This window comes from Rhinoraja longicauda, chromosome 4 (genome assembly GCF_053455715.1).
Source record: "Rhinoraja longicauda isolate Sanriku21f chromosome 4, sRhiLon1.1, whole genome shotgun sequence".
NCBI lineage: Eukaryota > Metazoa > Chordata > Chondrichthyes > Rajiformes > Arhynchobatidae > Rhinoraja > Rhinoraja longicauda.
Genome location: NC_135956.1, coordinates 38,111,844 through 38,131,986, shown reverse-complemented (window position 1 = coordinate 38,131,986; position 20,143 = coordinate 38,111,844). Strand labels below are relative to the sequence as shown.

Genomic DNA, 20,143 nt, shown 5'->3' with positions numbered 1-20,143 from the left:
ATTTCCATTAATAAAAGTCCAATTTTAAATATAATGGAAAATTGCATTATATTGAGCTTAAAAACAATTTTAAATGTTTCATTATTACAAGGAATTCTGTTTAGTATCTGTATGTTTGAATGGCACTGCAGTCATCTTCATATGAACAGACCTCCAGAGAAAATAGATATTGATGTAATTACATTATGATCTTCAAGCTATCTAGATAAAAAGACAACGTTCAGCTTCGCTAAAGTAATTATTTAAGCTGTGTTTGCTCAGGATCCAAGGTAAGTAAAACTCGTGGTAATCTGCATGATTTGCACAGTGGCTGAGAATTTAACTCCCTCCAGCTTGTACCAAGCTATCTGCCTGTGAATGAACTGGAATTGTATCTCTGACTAATAATTCACTCTCCTCTTGATGCTGGCCTGAAATGCTTTGATCGTGATTTGAGGGTGGGGCAGCATCACTTCAGTAGAATGAATGGACCAGCCGATCAGGCTGATTTCCAGTACAACAGGTCATTGGGTCTGAACACTGATAGCTCAAGTGTGGAATACTTTAGGTTCGGATGAACTCTGATAGGAGGAGTGGAGTGAAATGTAATCTTCTGCTGTTAACTAACATGGTGGAATAACATCTAGGATCATCCTGATCAGGTTTACTTATTTCATCCAAAGTAAATAACATACTGATGCATTGGAAAATGAATCTTGCATCAGGTAAGTCATTGGGATTTATTCACAAAATGCTGGAGTAACTCAGCAGGTCAGGCAGCATCTCGGGAGAGAAGGAATGGGTGACGTTTCGGGAAGTCAATGGGATTGATGTGTAGTGATGAGAGTTTGCTCTCACGTACTTCTTCAATAATTACTCTGACTAGTAAATTGTTATTTACCCTCCCAAAAATAAGTAGAAAATGTCCTTGGGTGGGCTAGGAATGTTTATTTCTCTGGCGCTTTCCCCATACATGGAACTTTATTGACTTAGGGAGAAATTACATGACAATGTATTCATAGTTGATTGGCATAATTTCCTAAGACACATTCTTTCTCCTAATGTGATTTCATAAGCTCCCTACTCTGCAATAACAGCTCCTTCCCTCTAACTGTCGCATAAAATATTCACTGGGTGAACAGTCTAAAGCAGGGGTTGAAATCATGCTGTGTCATTATAGCTGCTGTTCTTGTAAAACATTCTGCAGCCTGCTCTTTTGATGGTAGCATTAGTTTGTAAAAGTAGGTTAACACTTGTTAAGACAGCAGATAATGACAAATCATAAGAATGTGTCACATTCAACACCATTATTTCATCCAGTGACTTCAACTTAAAAGTCTCACCATCAAGATCCCTTATTAAAATATCATTCAGTTACCATAAACTCAGATAATTCTGGCAGGTCCTTTTCCTTTCCACTGATTTGGGAAATGATTTGTGGTGCTGGCTTCAGAGGGAAAAGACTGTAACCAACCAGACTCATGTAATATGAATCACACAAAAGTTACACTGCAAATGAATGTTTGTAAATTAACCCTTGGCATAGTGATTCTAAAGAAACTTCACTAATCTTGATTACTATTCACTTGATTTCAAAGTCAGAAGAAAGACGTAAGCATTTTTGCAGTGAAACAGTGAACATAATTTCCCTCGATCTAATCATTAACATTCATTGTAATTTATATTACTGGAATTACGTGCCAATTTGGAAGTTATATTCGTTTTTTTCGTTACTGTGTCTGATTTTGCAAGTAAAATGGATTCCTGCACACTCTCCAATCTTTCAGGCATGCCGAACATTTGATTCTATTACTTATGTTAATTTGGTTGCATAGAATTGTGCTCTAACAATCTATCCAGGCAGTTGGATGAACATGTTATAAACACTTATCGTTTCAATAAGTTTCTAAATTCTACAGGCATGAGAAATGTTTAGCAAAAGAGTAAACTGCATAAAGGTCTCATCACAAAAGACTCCTCGTATTACTTTTATACATCGTATCTTACCTTTAAAATAGGATAACTGACAGCTTGCCTCCCAATAATCTTCCCACCATTTCAACTCAATTTGTAAAACAATTTCTTCAGATCTGTTTTAAAATGCTCTTAGCTACACGATTGCTTTTATTGACATTGTCAAGAATGAAATTCCCTCTTTTCATTGCATCATTCAAAACATTTCCTTGGCCATCTTCCAGCTCAAATTTAGAGAAATAAAATCCAATCCCTGCATTACTTCTTTCTTCAGTCTTATCCCTCTGGTAAATTGTTTTAAATTACAAGGTAATTTCCTTGCATGGGACTTTTCACCTTGAAATCTTTCTTCTTCAATCAGAAACTGAACGTCTCTAAGAGAACAAGGCTAGCTTCACCAGTAGATGGTGAGGTAGGCCCAATCATCACAATGATAATATTCACAGATTTGCAAAAGTGGAGGAATATGACTAGACATTTATCTTTTTCCTCATGGCAGCGTTTTACCAATACCCCCCCCCCCCCCCCCTCCTCCCATTCCCTCTTCTGTCTTTCTTCTGATGGGGTAGATTCATTGTTTGGGTTGATACCACAAAAGTTGAAATTCCTGAAACAAAGGTATGTGGCAATTGTTTATGTGAGAGTCGCAAGTGCCATAGGATCTTTTTTTTTTACACAATGTAATATTAAAGCCAATCTTAATCTTGTCCTCAGCCAATATATGCCTGGAGTACTTCTGAAATGGGCCATTGGATATCTAGCATTTAACCCTTTCTGAGCCACGTCCAATTACTTCTGTAAAGATCAGGTAAACCAGCATACAAAGGGATTGAACCTCCAATATCCTCATCATATGGCTCAACTACTTCCAGGATAAACCTGTTAAATTATTTAAATTGTCAGTTTTTTGATTAATAGAAAGAAATATACTTTGCAGGAAAAACACACAATGTTCAAAGAAGCAATCCCAGATAAGGCCATTATTCAATTACAGTGAAAAATTTAGACCAAATTACTCATAATTGCATTTTGGCAGATTAATAATGGCAGGGATATTGAAGGCAAGACAACTCTTTAAATCAGCATCATTAAATACATCTGAAACATCACATAAATCACATGGTAATATCATACACATTGAAATTAGTACACTTTGGTTTCAAAAATCTTTTCACTTTTAGACTATAAGAAAAAGCAAGATGAGAACAGTAATATTTAGAAGAATGGAGTCAACTATGGCATGAGCTTCAGAATGAAATAAAGGGAGCGAGTGATGAGTGTGAAGAACAAATGAGAAACAGTGAGAAATCTCAACAGAAAGAAAGTAAATGATAGAATGAGGACAGTTCCATACCTTGAGGTCAGATCTGGACAGTGATCAGACCAGGCAAAACAAGCAAGGACTGAGCTGACAGCCTAGTGGCAAGATCTTTCAGAAGACCATTATGCAGGCTAACACAAGATTAACTAGAACGATTCTCTCAGTTGTCAGTGGGGATTTTTGAACAAAGTCACAGGCAGCCCATTGGAAGATGGCCATTGTCCAAGGAACTTGTGTCAGCTGTAGGTCTCTTTCGTAGGTGTCTCTGTTTCCAAGACAGGCCGTAGACAGGGATCAAGGAGATAATACTGGATTTCAAATGAAAAAAATACTGCATTGTATTCTGTTGAGCAGATTTACATTGGGTTGGGATACTCAGTAGGAAGGACAATTGGTATTAAACTAAATAGAGTGTGCGTCATGCAAATGATGTGAAGACAGGAAAGTAAAACTTGGTTTTATCTGGAGTGTGGGATGTGTGAAAGTGTGTGGGTGGAAAGCAAAGATTGGAAAGGAAAGCTAGAAGGAGAATCTGGGAAAACAGCTAATCAAGAGTCGAAACTATACAGTGTTCATTTTCCTATAAAAGATTTGAAACTTACTATTACAAGGCTCTTTATTGCATAATCTTCCTTCTTCTGAAATTCCTTCACAAACAAACCCTTCCTCTAACTGGGAATGGCAGGTCCTGCTTCGGGTTTGCAATCCACCCCCACACGACTTGGTACAGACACCCCAAGACGACCAGGCTTTCCAGCCACCTAGTCAAGAACCAGAGCAGTATGAGATAAAGGACTTTTGTTTTAATATTCCGGCGCTTCTAAGCTGCATTCACTAACTACAGTCAAGCCCACAAGAGAAAATAACAGTGAATGCACCATGCATTGTGCTGTGCCAACAGTGTCAATGAAGCTCTCTGCTTCCAGCCTTCCCTTTCCTCCCTCCTCTCTTCTGCTCCTTAGCCTGTAGTCAGTGGTTTTCCTGTGGAGGAGGACCTGCTGGCTGAGATCAAGGCACATATGAAGAAGAGCGTCTCTGTGGCACTTCGGATTAGTTTGGCATCAATATGAGGAGTATCACGCCACAAACTCCAGTTATTCAATCATCCTTTGTGAACTCTGACAGCCTGAGATGAGTTACCTTCAGCCACTGACCAAAAATAGTCGAGGTCAACCGAAGGCATATTATGCTGTCATGTTTCACTGAACCGCAAGGTTGGGAGAAAGACAAAATAAAAGGAATGGAAGGGTTGTTTAAAAAAAAAAAAAATCTAACTGAGAAAATTAAATATGGGAATGCAAAAAACAAAAACATTACCATGTGTTCTGAAGGCATAATGAGTTTTGTGAACCATCTATGCAGCCTAAAGATATATAAAAATAACAACAGTCAGCTGAATTTAGGGTTGGCTGCTTTAATTGCTGAGCCAATCAGTGTGCCAAGACAGTACACAGCAACATCTATCATCGTTTGCATCAAGGGTATTTTTGAAAGAGTGGTTCCGAGTGGCCGACAACTGCATAAACAGGCACATTAAATGAACAATACAGAACAATTTCATCACGTTTCTCTGCTTTGTTGCAGCATTATTTAAAATCAAGAAAATCACCGCCAGATACACAATGAATCGTGGAGAGATTACTGCAGTGGGAAGATGCGCAGCAAATCTTTGGACAACACATCCCACAGCAAAGCAGTTGGGGAGTTGTGCAGCCTGCCAATATAGCAGTAGATTTCTGCTGCCAAATACTTGCTGCAGAACTAGTAGGATCATTCCAACCCAGAAAGATTTAAAATATATATATATATAAATCTTGTGATAATTGTTTTGCTTTAGTTTGTTCAAATGGCTTGAATGCAGGAGGAAATTGTTAAATTCTATTTTCACCAACCCAAGCCTGCCTTAGGTCTGAAAAATGTAATCTCGAGAAGGAGGGGAGGAGGAAGAAGGGGGGGGGGGGTAAATAGACAAGAGGAGGCTAGGAGAAGCTGAAAGAAAGAGCTCAAGGAATTAAGCTGAAAAAATTAGAGCGTTTAAGGGAAAGAAGAGTTAGAAGGGAAATTTGAGCCAAGTGTGGAAGAAGAGATAGAGGAAAAAATGGACAAAAGTAAGAGAACTGGACAAACGAAGGAAAGGAAGAGAAATAGCCAGATAATAGAACGATTAAGAGTCCAAAGGATCAGAGGTGGGAACAGGAAAAGTATTTGAGACATGGAGAAGCAGAGCACACGAGACATAAAACTTCAACAACATTTAAAGGAATAGCAACACTGTGGAAAACCATAAGGTGGTGAGGTAAGACATCAAGATCAACAGAAGAGTAAAATCTCACTCAGGGAAATCAGCAGGATAATTAGTGAGAGGCTGAGACTGATACGAGGAAAAGCAAATTATCATAGAGGGTTAATGTCATAGGGAGGACAGATGGCAAGGATAGATGTAAAGAGAAATAAGATACACGCAGGTAAAGGTAAAGCACTAAGAAAAACATTCAGTTACTAGGGCCCAATGCTACTAAAAAATAAATAAATAATGGCTTAAAATATGGTGTCCGTATAGGATATCACCATTTGCAAGCTGCACTGGTGGCGATTACCAGGATACCCACTTCTGCAGATTGGATGCATTTTTACTTGTTTTTAGGTAACCAACAGTACTTTAATAAATAAAGCAAAAAATCAGAATTGAATGCTGCAAATATATCGTGATTACAATGTTGGCATAATGACTGCCAATTAAGCAACAATCATCAACACATGAACCATATGAAATAAAATATAAAGGAGACAGCACAGATGAGGCTTTAACTTTTAAAAATTAGTTCTACAAACCTGGAAGAATCATTTTGCAAATGGAGATATTAATACATATATTTCACTAAAATCATAAGTGAAAAACTAAATACATTTGTTGCTTTCACCTTAATTTCATCTCACAGCAAACCAAGTAAAAGAAAGATCCAATTTCCTGAATTTTATTTTGGACATTAAAGGTATACATGTACATCCATTAAACATTTCATAATTAATTCAACTTTAAGATAGAGCAAAGGTTTAAATCAGTCATTGAATAAAGTGCAAAGGGAGCAATAGTGAAATAATAGCCATTTTCCTCCACAGATACATAGGAAAGGTTTAGAGGGATGTGCGCCAAATGTGGGCAGGTGGGACCAGTGTAGATGAGGCATCTCGGTTGGCATGGGCAAGTTGGGCCGAAAGGCCTGTTTCATGCAGTATGACTCTATACCCACGTTGAATTCGAAACATGTGGTACATTATTGCTGGTTTCACACTTTTACCAATTGCCAACGCCATCCCTGGCAGCTCTGCGACAATCCTACTTTACCAAGGCATTAAGATAGAAAGCGTCCTTGATATGGGTGAAATTTCATTGCAAATCTTATCGAGGATTAAAATGATTCATATCAAAATTATACAACATAGAATTAAAAAATGAACAACTTATATATCTACCCGTATCGTAGAAATATCTAGATATCCAATTCACAGAGTAAACTGTTCAATCTAAGAGTCTAAAAATAACTGCTGGGGGGACACTACAGATCAGGCAGCATCTGTGGAGGGAAATGGACAATCCATGTTTTAGGTCACTATCCTTCCTCAACTGAAAGAATTGAAGGGAAATAACCAGTACATAGAAGAGGAGAAATGGAACAAGAGCTTAATAGGTGGAATCAGGTGAAGAGGGGTATACCAGTGGATGGAATTGTGGTGGAGAGAGGGGTGAGGATAACAGAGGCTGGAAAATGGTTTTGTATGATCATTGAATTCTCTAATTTCTGTTAGACTGCCACCCCTCTGTTCCTCTATCTGCCCCAATCTTCTCACCCAAACCCTTCTTTTCCACAACATCATGACCCCTCTCACCAGACTATCTATCCATCACCCACACGCTCCTCTTATCAGACCCCACTTCCCCACCCTCCTTATTTTCATCTTTCCACCTTACCTCCCTTATATGGTCCCATACTCCACCTACCTTTCACATCTGATTACATCTGCAGCCCCTGGCCATCTCCTGATATTTTGTCCCAGCCTCTGTTGTTATTCCCACCCCTCTCTCCCCCACCAAATTCCAACCACCTCTCCATCCTTCCTCACCTGGATCCAATTAACATGTGCCTGGTCTTGCCCCACCCTCCTCCCTTCTACTAATTGTCATCACCCCTCCGCTCTTTCAGTCCTGATGAAGGGATGTGATTGAAATGTTAACCATCCATTTCCTTACATGGATCCTGCCTGATCTGCTGAGTTCCTCCAGCAGTTCGCTTTGAGCTTTCCAGCCTAAGGGTGGTTTGTCAATCCAAACTATAAATACTACATTAGTGCTGCTCCCATTTTTTACCAGCTCCTGTAGAAAACCACCAAGGTCTCAAACATTAAACTGGGTCAATTGAACCTAAATATTCCAATCTGTAATCATGTTGACGCCTATTTACCCAAAATTAAGAAAGTAACTCTACTGCCAGAATAAACAAAGTTTATTATTCATTGAAGTTTGGCATCAGCATTCATTGAGGGTCAGCATTCATTGCTCATCCCTAATTGCACTCGAATTGAAGAGGTAATTAAGTTTTTTTGTACATCAATGGGATGACAGGTGCTCCTCAGCTTACGATGGGGATACATTCTGAGAAACCCATCGCAAACCGAAAATATCGTAAGTCAAAATGCATTTAATACACCTGATCACGTGGCCTGAAGCGAGCTGCGGCTCACTACTGGTCGCTGCTGTTTGCACCATCGCAAAGTCGAAATATCGTAAGTCGAAGCATCGTAAGTCGGGGAGCATCTGTATTGTTTCTTAAAGGTCAGATTGCATAACAATGGCAGATTCTTTCCCCCTGAAGTTCATTAATGAATCGGATGGATTTTTACAAAAATATGATAGTTTGTGTAAAATTGCATATTTATTTGACTGTTTGAATTTGTGCTGCCTATGGAATTTGAATTCATGCTTCTCGATCAATGGTCTAGAATTCTGGTTGCTGGTCCAACAATGTATTTGACCCATTAGCTGCCAAGACTCTGAGATCTGAAATTCCCTCCCCAAGCCTCTATGAATCCCACTTTTCTCATCTTCTTTAAGACACTCCTTAAAACTATGCCATTGACCGAGGAAGTGGTCTTCTGTCCTGAAGTCATAGTCGTACAACACGGAAACAGACCCTCCAGCCCCACATGTGTATGAAGGAACTGCAGATGCTGGTTTAAACCAAAGATAGATAAAAAATGTTGGAGTAACTCAGAGTGACAGGCAGCATCTCTGGAGAGAAGGAATGGGTGATGTTTCAGGTTGAGACCCTTCTCCAGTCCAACATATCCACACCGACCAAGATGCCTCATCTAAGCTGTTCCCATTTGCCCACATTTGGTCCCTATCCCTCTAAACTTATCCTTTAACTGATACCTATCCTGTGTTTTTTTAATGTTTTTCATTTGAAGTGTCATGGTGTTTAATTTATTCTTGTCCAATGAGGCGCCTTGAAATGTTTTGCTATCTTAAAAAATGTGCTCAACGTGCAAATCATTTGCATTGTTAAACATCAAATGCTTTGCTGTGCATTTCCAGCATTCTGAAGATTTTCTTGCAACTTCAAAAATCTATATTTTCTCTTTTTCTAAGCACCTTAGAGCAGGAGCTGTTCCTGTTGCTTCGAAACAGTAAAATACAGCATCAGAAAAAGCCAATGGTGCCAGCTAATCAGGGGATTATGCCACATTATCAGCAAAGCCACAGGCTGGGCTTTCTTCCCAATGTGGTTTTTGAATATATTTCTCAATTCTAAGTTCATTACATCCAATAAATCACTTTTGGTCTTATCATTGCACCTACAGATTTATGCCACCAACATGCCACCCATGGACATTGTCAGTCACAATGCTCAGAATGGGTAAATGTTTGTTCAAACTTAGACCTGATGTAGGTGAGGGACAGAAATGCAGGCTGCAGAATGGATGCAGCTATGCAGCGTACTTTTGACTGAAACAGCATCAAAGGTAGGCACCACTCTGCAGGGATCTCAACGTTGCAGCCCAGCATCCATGCCAACAATTTTATGCTCACCTAATGGCTTGTGAGCACCCCCTGCTGACTGATCTTGATGTTACATTAATCAAGAAGCAATGCATTCCAATCATCTGTAATTCTTCTAACCAGAACAATCCCTCCTCTCAGTTCACTCATTTCACAAGTATTTCAAGATATCTCTGTCAACATCTTATGGGAATGTAATTGTTCTTTTAGTTATTAAAGACAAAACCTTAGAAATTAATTACATACAAAACAGCAGCACTAAAATAGACCATTCTTGCCTACTGGCCTATACCAGTATTAATATTTCACAAGGACTTTCTTTCACCTTTGTTCTGCAACTAGTCCCTTTGCCTTCATAAAATATCTAGGTTCGCCTAAAGTACATCTCAGGTGGTTATCTGAACTGCACCTAATGTCAGCAAGTACTGCATTTCAACTATTGGTGCCTGATCCTTTCCATAAAATGATAGCCTCTGAAGTTGAATGTTTCAAATATGAATGATTATTCGTGGCTGATTTAAAGCAAAGGAATAAGTAAATCTTCCTACATTTTCTCAAACAGAATTCTCAAACTTAACAGACTGAAATACTCAAGAATTTTAACATGGAAAAATGTCAAACAATATCTTGCAAAATACATGTTGCATTTCTTTAGCTGCTACTTTGAGTGATCAATGAAGGTTACTTCTGGCATATTTGTTTAAATGAAGAAGCCTCCCTAAGGAGGCAAATGCTCCTTGGTCCATTGATTGGTTTCTGTAATTGGTGGCATGTATTTAATAAAGCAATGGATTGAAAAGTGATTTGAATTTTCTAACTGTCAGTGCAATTTATATATTGCAGTCTTCCAATTTATTTTCCATCCGTGCTGCCGACAATTACTACAGTAAAAAAAAACTTCTACAGACTGGCCTCTGGGATTCTATCAGAGTAGCTTCTATGTGAATGGAATGCACCTCAGGTAAAGTTCCCAGTGTTTCTTTTCTTTTATTCACACACCAGTTTATGACATATTACAGGTGTAGGAGACATTTATGCTTAAATTAATTACTGTTATTATATTATGGCCATGTTGAATATTTCTAGTTTCTATCTGTCTGTACTTTGGAAGGTGGGATTTGATATGTAGAGGGATGTGTCTACATCTGAGGAGGTTAGAGTAGCCACTGAGATTGGTGGTCAGTTTAGTGTTGGAGGATGGAGAGAATGTAGGTAACAACCGCAAGGTAACAACCGCACGGTCACGACTGTGTTGTTCGAAAAGGAAACAGTTGATAAGAATGATAAGTTATGAATTATTCTTTTGATTTGTGCTACTTTAATAAAGACCAATCAATCAAGAAACAGCATTTGGAAGATTCGCTTTTGCTACCTGAGAGTGCGGTGTGTGCGTAAGCTAGATCTCCACCATATCCCCGAGCAGCAATGGCTATCAAAGTTGGACTTTCAGAAGGTATAGAAACTACCATTGTAACAGGGAATGTCTGTGCATGGAAGTCTAGGATTGAGCCCAACAGCCCACCCCACTGGAATTCCACTTCAATAACACCATTTTTACTGAAGTTAAACACCTAAGGACAAAAGCCGAAAATGTTATGTGCAGATAAACATCGTTTATCTGCACATAAAACAGATTAACAGGAAAATGTCCATCTCCAATGAAAAAAATGCCCTTTGGAAAATTGGACTTCCGCCAATCTTCTTAATGTGGCTAATACTTTTTCAACATGATAGTTCAACTAGATTCTGCCTTCTCCACAATCTTGTGCAACCGTGAACTTCATTTTTAACTCCCAGTAAAATAAGCAGTGAAATCCACGGCAAGTTGGCTTGCAATCGAAGGGTCCCAACTTGGACATCAACATGTTGCTGCCTGCCTTTGCTACCTGAATTTCCGGCATAGTGTAAATTAGCTTCTTCATTGCTGGGTCTCACAGTGCTTCGTACAAGCCTTTAACAGCATGCACAGCACAGACATGCTGCGATCTCTGCCCGAATAATGATTCCATGCATTCCAGTAGCATGGGACCACTTATGGCATAGGGCTCATCCTGTGAACTCTATTGCAGGGCGTAGTGGCCACAGACATTGAAAATCATATCTCCAGCTTCTCCCACATTTTCCCCTTTCTCTTTGCCAACCTTTTGTACTGCTATACTAGTGCTGCTATGAACAGAATTATTTAAGGTTCAGAGATTCAGACTTGTTTCCCAAACTTCCTAGCAGAAAAGTCACAGCAGTTGTGATCTCTACAGGAAGTTTCCATCAGGAACTCCATGTCCTGTGTTTTTACACAGTAAACAGGTTGAAAAGCAACCGAACAGCTCTTTCCAGAAAATTCATTTGTACCCAGCATAGCTGATTAATCTACATAAAGAATGGTGGCTTTTGGGTTTTAGTTTAATTTTTCAAGCTTTAACATCTTGGAAAGCCTTTTTTGTTGTATACCTTCATCAATATCAAAAGGAATGTACTAAGATAGGACTTCAATGAGCTGTTCATGAAGCTTTTGAAAGGTGTTTGAAAGATCTATTTACATAACAATCAGTTTTTACTTCAAAAACATTGTTCTCAAATAAAATTTCCTCACTGAACTGCTCTTGAACCCCATAAAGGCGGCTTTAATTATTATTTTCCTGATTGATTAATTATGAATAAAACAATTTTAGATTATCATCCTGGCCAGAGTTCCCTCACATAGTGTTGATTTAATTGTGATCACGTATTTTCTTGGACAAGCACGTTTTGCTTATTACACTCAGCCATTTACTTTAATGAATAAGCTTTTTTCTCAAGGCACGTCAAACACATATTGAATTATACCTGTCGCATTGATTTTTGCAGTTTATGTTACTATTTCAGGACCTGCTTTTTGAAAACAAGGCCAGCATTTATTGCTCATCACTATTTTCCTTCAAGAAGATAGTGCTGAGCCAGCTTCTTCCATAACTACAAACCTACAAGGTATGCCCACTTTTAGCGAGGAAGTTCCAAGATTTAGATTCATCCACAGTGAAAGAATAACTAGATAATTCCAAGTCAAGATAGTGTGCAACTTGGAGGGGAACATGGAGGTAATAGTGTTTCCATGCATCTGAAAATCTTTAGTTTAATTTGGAGATACAGCAGGGAAACAGAACCGACTATTGATATTGACTATTCTTCCCACAGAGTCCCTGCTGCCCATCACTCACCCATTCACACTAGATCAATGTTTTCCCACTTTCACATCCACTCCATACACATTAGGGGCAACTTTACAGAGGCCAATTAACCTACAAACCCGCATGTCTCTGTGATGTGGGAGGAAACCCACACATTCAGAGAACATGCATACTCCAAACAGACAGCACCCTGGTCAGGATCTAACCCTGGTCTCTGGCCCTGTGAGGCAGCAGCTTCCCAGTTGCACAACTGTGCCACCCAATTGCCCTTCCCAATGGGAGAGGTTCAGTCTGCAAAGTGTTTTTGAAAAAGCCTAGGTGTACAATTGTGGTGCATTTTGTAGATGGTATGATGATGACAAACAGAGTACAGGGTACCAATTAAATGGTCGACTTTATCCGAGACTAGGACAAGCTTCAGGTTTTTGTTGGAGCTGAAATGAGCCAGGGTAGTGCAGAGTATTCCATCAGTCATGACTGGTGCACTGCAGATGATGGAAGGATTTAGCTATCAGAGATAAGCCACTTGCCATACAGCTTCTGACTTGTTCTCGTAGCCATTATATATATGTGACTAGTACAAATAAGCCTGTGGTTAATGGTGATTTCAGGATGTTGATGGCAGGGACAAAGTCACAGTAATACCAATACATATCAAAGATAGGTGGTTAGATACCGCTTTTTTGTTCGAGGTGCGAAAATATTACTGAACACTTATCATTCCTTTTACTCAATGATGCAGCTTAGTTTGACTATTAACTCTCTAAGGATGCCCAGTGTACAACTCTCTAAGCCACACACACACACAGTTGCGAAACACTTCAATTCTCCTTCCCATTCCCACACAGACCTTTCTGTCCTAGGTCTCATCCATTGTCAGAGTGAGACTAAATTGGAGGAACAGCATCTCATATTTCACATTGGCCACTTACAGCCCAATGGTATGAATATTGATTTCTCTAACTTCAGGTAGCTCTGGCATTCCATCACTCTCTATCCCTCCCCCACCCAAGTCACACTAGCTTCTCGTTTTCACCCAACAAATAGCTAACACCGGGCTGTTTCCTTTATTATCGTTACTTTTTTGCATATCTTTCATTCGTTGTTCTTTATCTCTCTACATCATCGTCTATATCTCTCGTTTCACTGATCCCTAACCAGTCTGAAGATGGGTCTCGACCGGAAACGTCACCCATTCCTTCCGCTGCCCGCTGAGTTACTCCAGCTTTTTGTGTCTATCTTTAGTTTAAACCGCATCTGCTGTTCCTACACACACGAGATGTGTTCACGTTCAGCAATGGAATGCCTGAGGGCAGTCAAACCGTGGCTGCATTCAGCTGGTCCTTTTTTGCATGATTTCCTAATTTTTCAACATGATCTGATTACATCATGAAATTCACCCAATTTCCCTCCTTCTCAAAGATTCTTGTGCACAAGTAAGCCAGTAGAAAAACAAATATGTCCAGTGGCTGAAGATAGTGCTCAATAAATAAAGTGAACTTCCTCAATACCCATCCAAACAGTCTACTGTTACTTTCTTGGTCTTTTTATCCAACATTATCTTTCTGTCTGATAGTAAAGATTCCAATGAACATAAGTATTTGGAAGTAAATGTAGAATTACCCATTAAAGTTTCATAAAAAATCAAAATTACTTCAGTCTGTTTTGTTTACTTTAAAGAGAAAAGCGTTGACCTGCTTTATAGGCAATTCGCGAAGTACAAATTGATATTTAAATATTTAAAGCTTCATTTAATTTTCTATCTTACTGAATTCAGTACTTTTCAATGGCACAGTTTGTTTAATAAAATGGTTTATATGATTTCATAAATGTTTAAGCTTTCTTTGGTTGGACACTGGATGCATTTAAAAAAGAGTTATATAGAGCTCTTGGGCTAGTGGAATCAAGGGTTATGGGGAGAAGGTAGGAACTGGGTACTGATTGGGGGTGATCAGCCATGATCACATTGAATGGCAGTGCTGGCTCGAAGGGCCAAATGGCCTAATCCTCCACCTATTGTCCATGTATCTATGTATTAAACAAAACTTTTATATGTAACACTTCATCTTGACAATAAGTTACCTCCAATTTGGTTCAAATTACTAAACTTGTTAATTAAACCTGGAAATAAATGCAACTGTGTCATCTAAAACATAGAGTACATAGCAGTAGAAAACAGTAACAGGCCTTTTGGCGCACAATGTCTGTGCTGAATACGATGCCAAAATAAACTAATCCCATCTGTCTGCACATGATCCATCTCCATCTACTCCGCACATGTACATGTGCCTATCTAAAAGCTTCTAAAATGCCACCATCAAAACTGCTGACACCACCACCCCCTGGCAATATGTTCCAGGCACCCACCACCTTCTGTGTAAAGAAACAACTTGCTCCAGACATTTCCTTTAAACTTTGCCTTTCTTACTTAAAGCTATGTCATCCTGTCTTTGGCATTTCCACCCCAGGATAACTATTCTGATTGTCTTTTCTATCTATGCCTCTCATAATTTTATATACTTCCATCTGGTGAGCTATTTTTCAGTTACATTCTCATGAAGCAGTTGATTGTATAGGGACCAAATGGTTAGGTATGACCACTAATAGTTTGCAATTCCTTAGATAGCTTTATGGAAAATAACTTTAGAGTTTCTTTTTCAGAGTACTGCTACAATGACACAAATTGCCATGTGCAAAGGTTTGATTTACATGCGCATGATCCTGTTACAGATTAAACGATTTAATTTTCCTTTGTGGCACCTGCGTAATTTTGCTACCTTTTTCCAAGTAACATTGAGTTCTATTTAGAGATGGGTGGAAGGAAGGGAAGCAATGGGTGTGAGAAGTTTGGATGGTAAGGACCTCATTCTACCAAAAATAAGCAGTATGGTAATTTTGACATTTGGGTATTGGCTGAATGTCAAAGGCAAGCCTGTGCTAATTTCATCTGCAAAAATCTTACTGCTTCATACCAGCATCACCAACATAAACTTCAATTTACTAACAAAGTTTTTCACTGTACCTTGGTGCACGCGGTAATAAACTAAATTAAACAAGAACAGCACACCCAGCTGAAACTAAACAGCTTAAACTCAAACTGAAGGAACAGCACGTCATATTCCTCTTGGTTAGCTTATACCCAACATTGGATTCTACAATTTCTAGTAATGCCCCCTTCCACTGTGCTGTACACCATTTCTCTCACCATCTCCCAACCCCTACCATTATCCTACTCCTTTCCCCTCTTTTGTGCACTAATCTCCCATCTCTGAGTCCTCACATCTCTTTTATCTTCCCTCTTTCCCCTCCCCTATCCTAATCAACCAATATGTCTCCATCAGCTTTTCATTTCACTCCTCCACTTCTCTCCATATCTGATACTCTTTTGTCTCCTTTTCACTCTAGCCTTTGTCACTTACTCCACCACTCAACCCCGTACTCACATGTATTCACCTATCACTTACCAGGCCTTGTCTCTCCCCGACCTTTCTTTTTCAGCTTTCTCCCTCTTACTCCTATCAGTCTGAAGTAGGGACCCAACCTGAAACATAGTCTGTCCATTCCCTCCACAAAGGCTGTCTAACCAATTGAGTTCTTTATGAGTTTTGCACCTTGACTTCGACCTTGGCTGAAAACAAAACCTTGGCTTTATGACTCTCTGTGGCTCAATATTACCAAAGAATCTAATTACAGACTGACTGAAGCCTCAGCAGTAAGATTACCAGACATGCTATGGCAGCACAGTCGTTACACTGACGTAGAAATCAAAGTGCTGGAGTAATGCAGCGGGTCAGGCAGCATCTCTGGATGACATGGATGTGTGAATGTTTCGGGTAGTAACCCTTCTTCAATCATGACACTATTTCAGTAGTAACCCTGTATCTGGAAGTTTTAAATTACACAAGATTGTGAAATGAAAGTGATAAGAGAAGGGAAAATCAAAAGTAAAATTGTAGATGCTGGAAATCTAAAACAAAAACAGAAAATGCTGATACACGGATAGGAAAGGTTTGGAAGGATATATGGGCCAAACACAGGCATTGGGTTTAATGTAGATAAGACATGCTCAAGTTGGGCCGAAGGGCCTGTTTCCATGCTGTGATATAATGAGGCCATTTGAAAAGCAGTAATATGCATGCCGAAACGTCACCCATTCCTTCTCTCCTGAGATGCTGCCTGACCTGCTGAGTTACTCCAGCATTGTGAATAAATACCTTTGATTTGTACCGGCATCAGCAGTTATTTTCTTACACTAATATGCATGGCAATGTCAGGTTATATTTGTGGTAGCTTTTAACTACCTTTCAAACCAGTTTCAACTGATTGCATTGTTAACTGCAAAATAAAAAGATTTTTGTGAAAGGATTATTCAGATCTGCAAGTCGTATGGCAATAGTTTTTTTATAAACTGGGAAGCAAATATATATTTGACAGAAGCAAGATGAGGAATGGGGAAAAGGATGGAGGATTGGCTCCAAGTGGTTGGCTTTCAGAAAGCCTGTATGAGCTTCAATGGCCTTGAGGGTTTCATTGCCGAAAATTTTGTACATGATTATTATAACAAGTGGTTTCCAGATTCAAGATGCCCCATTTGCAGGGAAAGGATGAATAAAACTGATTTGTTTTGCCAGCTGTTCTATCTCACTGAGCTCCCTCTGTCCAATGATGAAATGCCACTGACCAACCATGTGAGACAGCTCACAGTCTGTAATCTTCTGCCTTTACAGAGCTGCAAGCAAATGAACAAATAGACATTCAGATCCACACTGGGAATGAGCACAAGAAACATTATAAATGGAGCCTAGTATTTATATCACATGGTTTTGTCACAGCAGAGCAGCGCAGCTTCGAGGATTGAGAGCATTCATACCAGTACAAGTGGGACTCAGAATTTAATATTGAATTAAACTATTTCAGATAACTTATTTTCCTGACTCTGTCAAACCTGGTTTATTCTGTTGGAAGGTCATCAACCTGTAATGTTAATTCTGATTTTGCCTCTCCACAGACGAGGACTGATCTGTTGAATATTTCCAGCATTTACTGTTTTATTTTAGACTTTGAGCTTTTCACAGTTCCAGCATTATATTTTATTGCTGTCCTGTTTTCATGTTTTTAACCATCCGATTACATCTCCTCCAGTCAGATCAGAAGTAATTAACAAGCCCTCACCCCTTCTTTCCATCCAGCACCAAAGTCACTTACGTCATTTAGCCTCTGTTGGACCCCACCTTTTTGCAGGTATTCCTATTGGTCTTTCCACCCCCTCCATTCTCTGAAATGTAAAGCATGTTCAGTTTCTAATGTTTTATGATTCCAATAAAAGGTAATTAACCTGATATGTTCACTCTATCCACAGATGTTGCCTGACCTGGTGAGTATTTCCTTCGTGTTATTTTGGATTTTCAACATCTGCAGCTTTTGACATATTTTTAAAAAGCCTGTTTAAGTGTTTCGCTACTGGATCACCACTCCTTAAAAGTGAAAAATAATCATGGGATGTGGGAAGGGAAACAGAAGTAGGGACTGGGAATGGATAGAAAAGAGATAAGAAAGAATATAGATGCTGCCATTATATGCTTGGCACAAGGGTGAACAATCACAAATATCCCTGAATCATGCTGCTTACAAATCCAAGGAGTCTATAAACACTTTTTGCAGTATATTGGTGCTTGATAAGGCAATGAAACTTGACTGATATGAATAGCCTGTTAACACATCTATCCCAAAGCATTCTATTTTGGAAAAAACGTAACCATTTAAAACCTCAAACTTGTATTCATGATTAAATTGGTTATCAATTTCTCTTTAAATTATATAACCGAGCCTGATCCACTCCACTAGGTGGCAGTGCGTTTGCAACAAAACGTTACGTTGAGCCAAATGAGGTGGATCTTGAGCTTTCCTTGGCTTCAACAACACTTCCCAAACCCACTACCTCAACCATCCAAAAAGTCAATGGCAATAGGTGCTCGGAAGGGCCATCATATTGACCAGACTTTACGTAGATACCTGCAGATGCTAGTTTACAAAAGTACACACAGTGCTGGAGTAACTCAGCGGATAAGGCAGCATCTCTAGATGGGGACATTTCGTGTCGTGACCCTTCTTCAGTGATTGTAGGGGCGGAGGGGGGGAAGAAAGCTGGAAGAGAGGAGGAGCAGGATAAAGCCCGACAGGTAATGGATTGATCCAGGTGGGGGGGGGGGGGGGGGGGAGTTTGATCGGCAGATGGTGGACAAGGGCGAGAGATTTAAAGACAGAAGGTGTGAGACAAAATAAAGTAGCAACATTTGAAGCTACAGGAAGGAATGTAGGTGGAAGGGGAGTGTGAGAGGAGATATAGGTGCAAGTCCAGGTGGGGCGCAGGGGAGGGGGAAGGGTGTAAGGGAAGAAGAAATGGGGAAGATTTTGTAGTTACCTAAAACTGGAGAATAGCCAGAATATATGTTCATTTTCATGCGCTGAAATTCAGACGCCCACTCCTAACAGTGCTACAGGAGTAGCATCACACAGCTCAATAAGCCAATGACTAACATGCAGAAGACAGCCAGGCATGTGCAATAAACGCTGGTTTGATCAGGGAGACCAGCATCTCAAAAAACAAAATCTGGCTTCATCTGATTCTACTCTTTAACATGAGTTGTATTGAAACAGTATTATGTTCCTCCTTCACTCTTCCCAAATGCAAATTAATTGTGCCTCAAGAAATCATCTTAATTGTCCATCAGGATCCGTTCCATCAGTCTAATTTTTTTTCTGTAAATACAGTAACAACATGTCTCAATAAAAAAAATGAGGCTTCTTGAAAGTCAGGTTAATTTTGTTCAGAGATCACCTCTTTAATAGTGTCATTAGCCAAACCTGATAACCAGCTTTACTTTCTGGAAAAAAAATCCAAGTTTTAAAGAGTACTTACCAAAGATATTAATTTTTGTGAAAGACAATCTATTAAAAATTAAACAATCTTTTGACAGCCTGAAAATGTATGGAGAATCCTTTTAACAGTACTTTAAACACGTATTAAGATTGTGGCAGAGTAGTACATCATCGTCAGTGCAAAATGAGGTGAAAGGAATTAAGCTTCTTCATTGTGAAAGAGCCCAGGGAGTCAATGAAATGTCCATTTAATGAAGAATGATTTTTCTTTCCTCAGAAAAATGGTGTTGGCAATAGATGCGTATCATGACTAATTGAAAACCCAGCAATGACCCTCTTTAGTTTCTGTTCTCAGTTCTTCCTCTGGCTAATGGTGGCCACAAAACTAACAACTGCAGTCTCTATACATTGCCCAGCCAAACAGTGGATGAAATATATCTGACAAGGGCATCAGAAGCTATTATTTTAAAGCCTCCAAAGTAACGATAGCATTTAATTCAATTGACATGACCAATTAGTCTTTGTTTAACTATGGCATAGGAAATGCTGGAAAATATTGGGTCTGAAGAAGGGTCTCGACCCAAAACATCTCCTATTCCTTTTCTCCAGCGATGCTATCTGACCCCATGAGTTACTCCAGCATTTTGTGACTATCACTGGAAAGACTTAGCAGATCAAGTAGCATCTGTGGAATGAGAAACACCTTCATCAAAATCCCTCATCAGAACAGTTCTGACAAAGAGTTACTGACTTGTATCTTTCCACAGT

General features: G+C 39.3%; 1 protein-coding gene across 12 annotated transcripts in view; it reads right to left on the bottom strand.

The window, feature by feature from the left end:
* The window catches only part of adgrb1a (adhesion G protein-coupled receptor B1a), a 449,476-nt gene that overhangs the window by 315,096 nt on the left and 114,237 nt on the right, over window positions 1-20,143 (bottom strand). For 10 of the 12 annotated variants that reach the window (XM_078397552.1, XM_078397555.1, XM_078397557.1 and 7 more), the window contains one exon: window positions 3,877-4,035. The exons of the other annotated variants lie outside the window; for them this stretch is intronic. In XM_078397552.1, coding sequence (XP_078253678.1) covers window positions 3,877-4,035 — 159 coding nt within the window. The remainder of the gene's footprint in view (window positions 1-3,876; window positions 4,036-20,143) is intronic. 12 annotated transcript variants of the gene reach the window in all.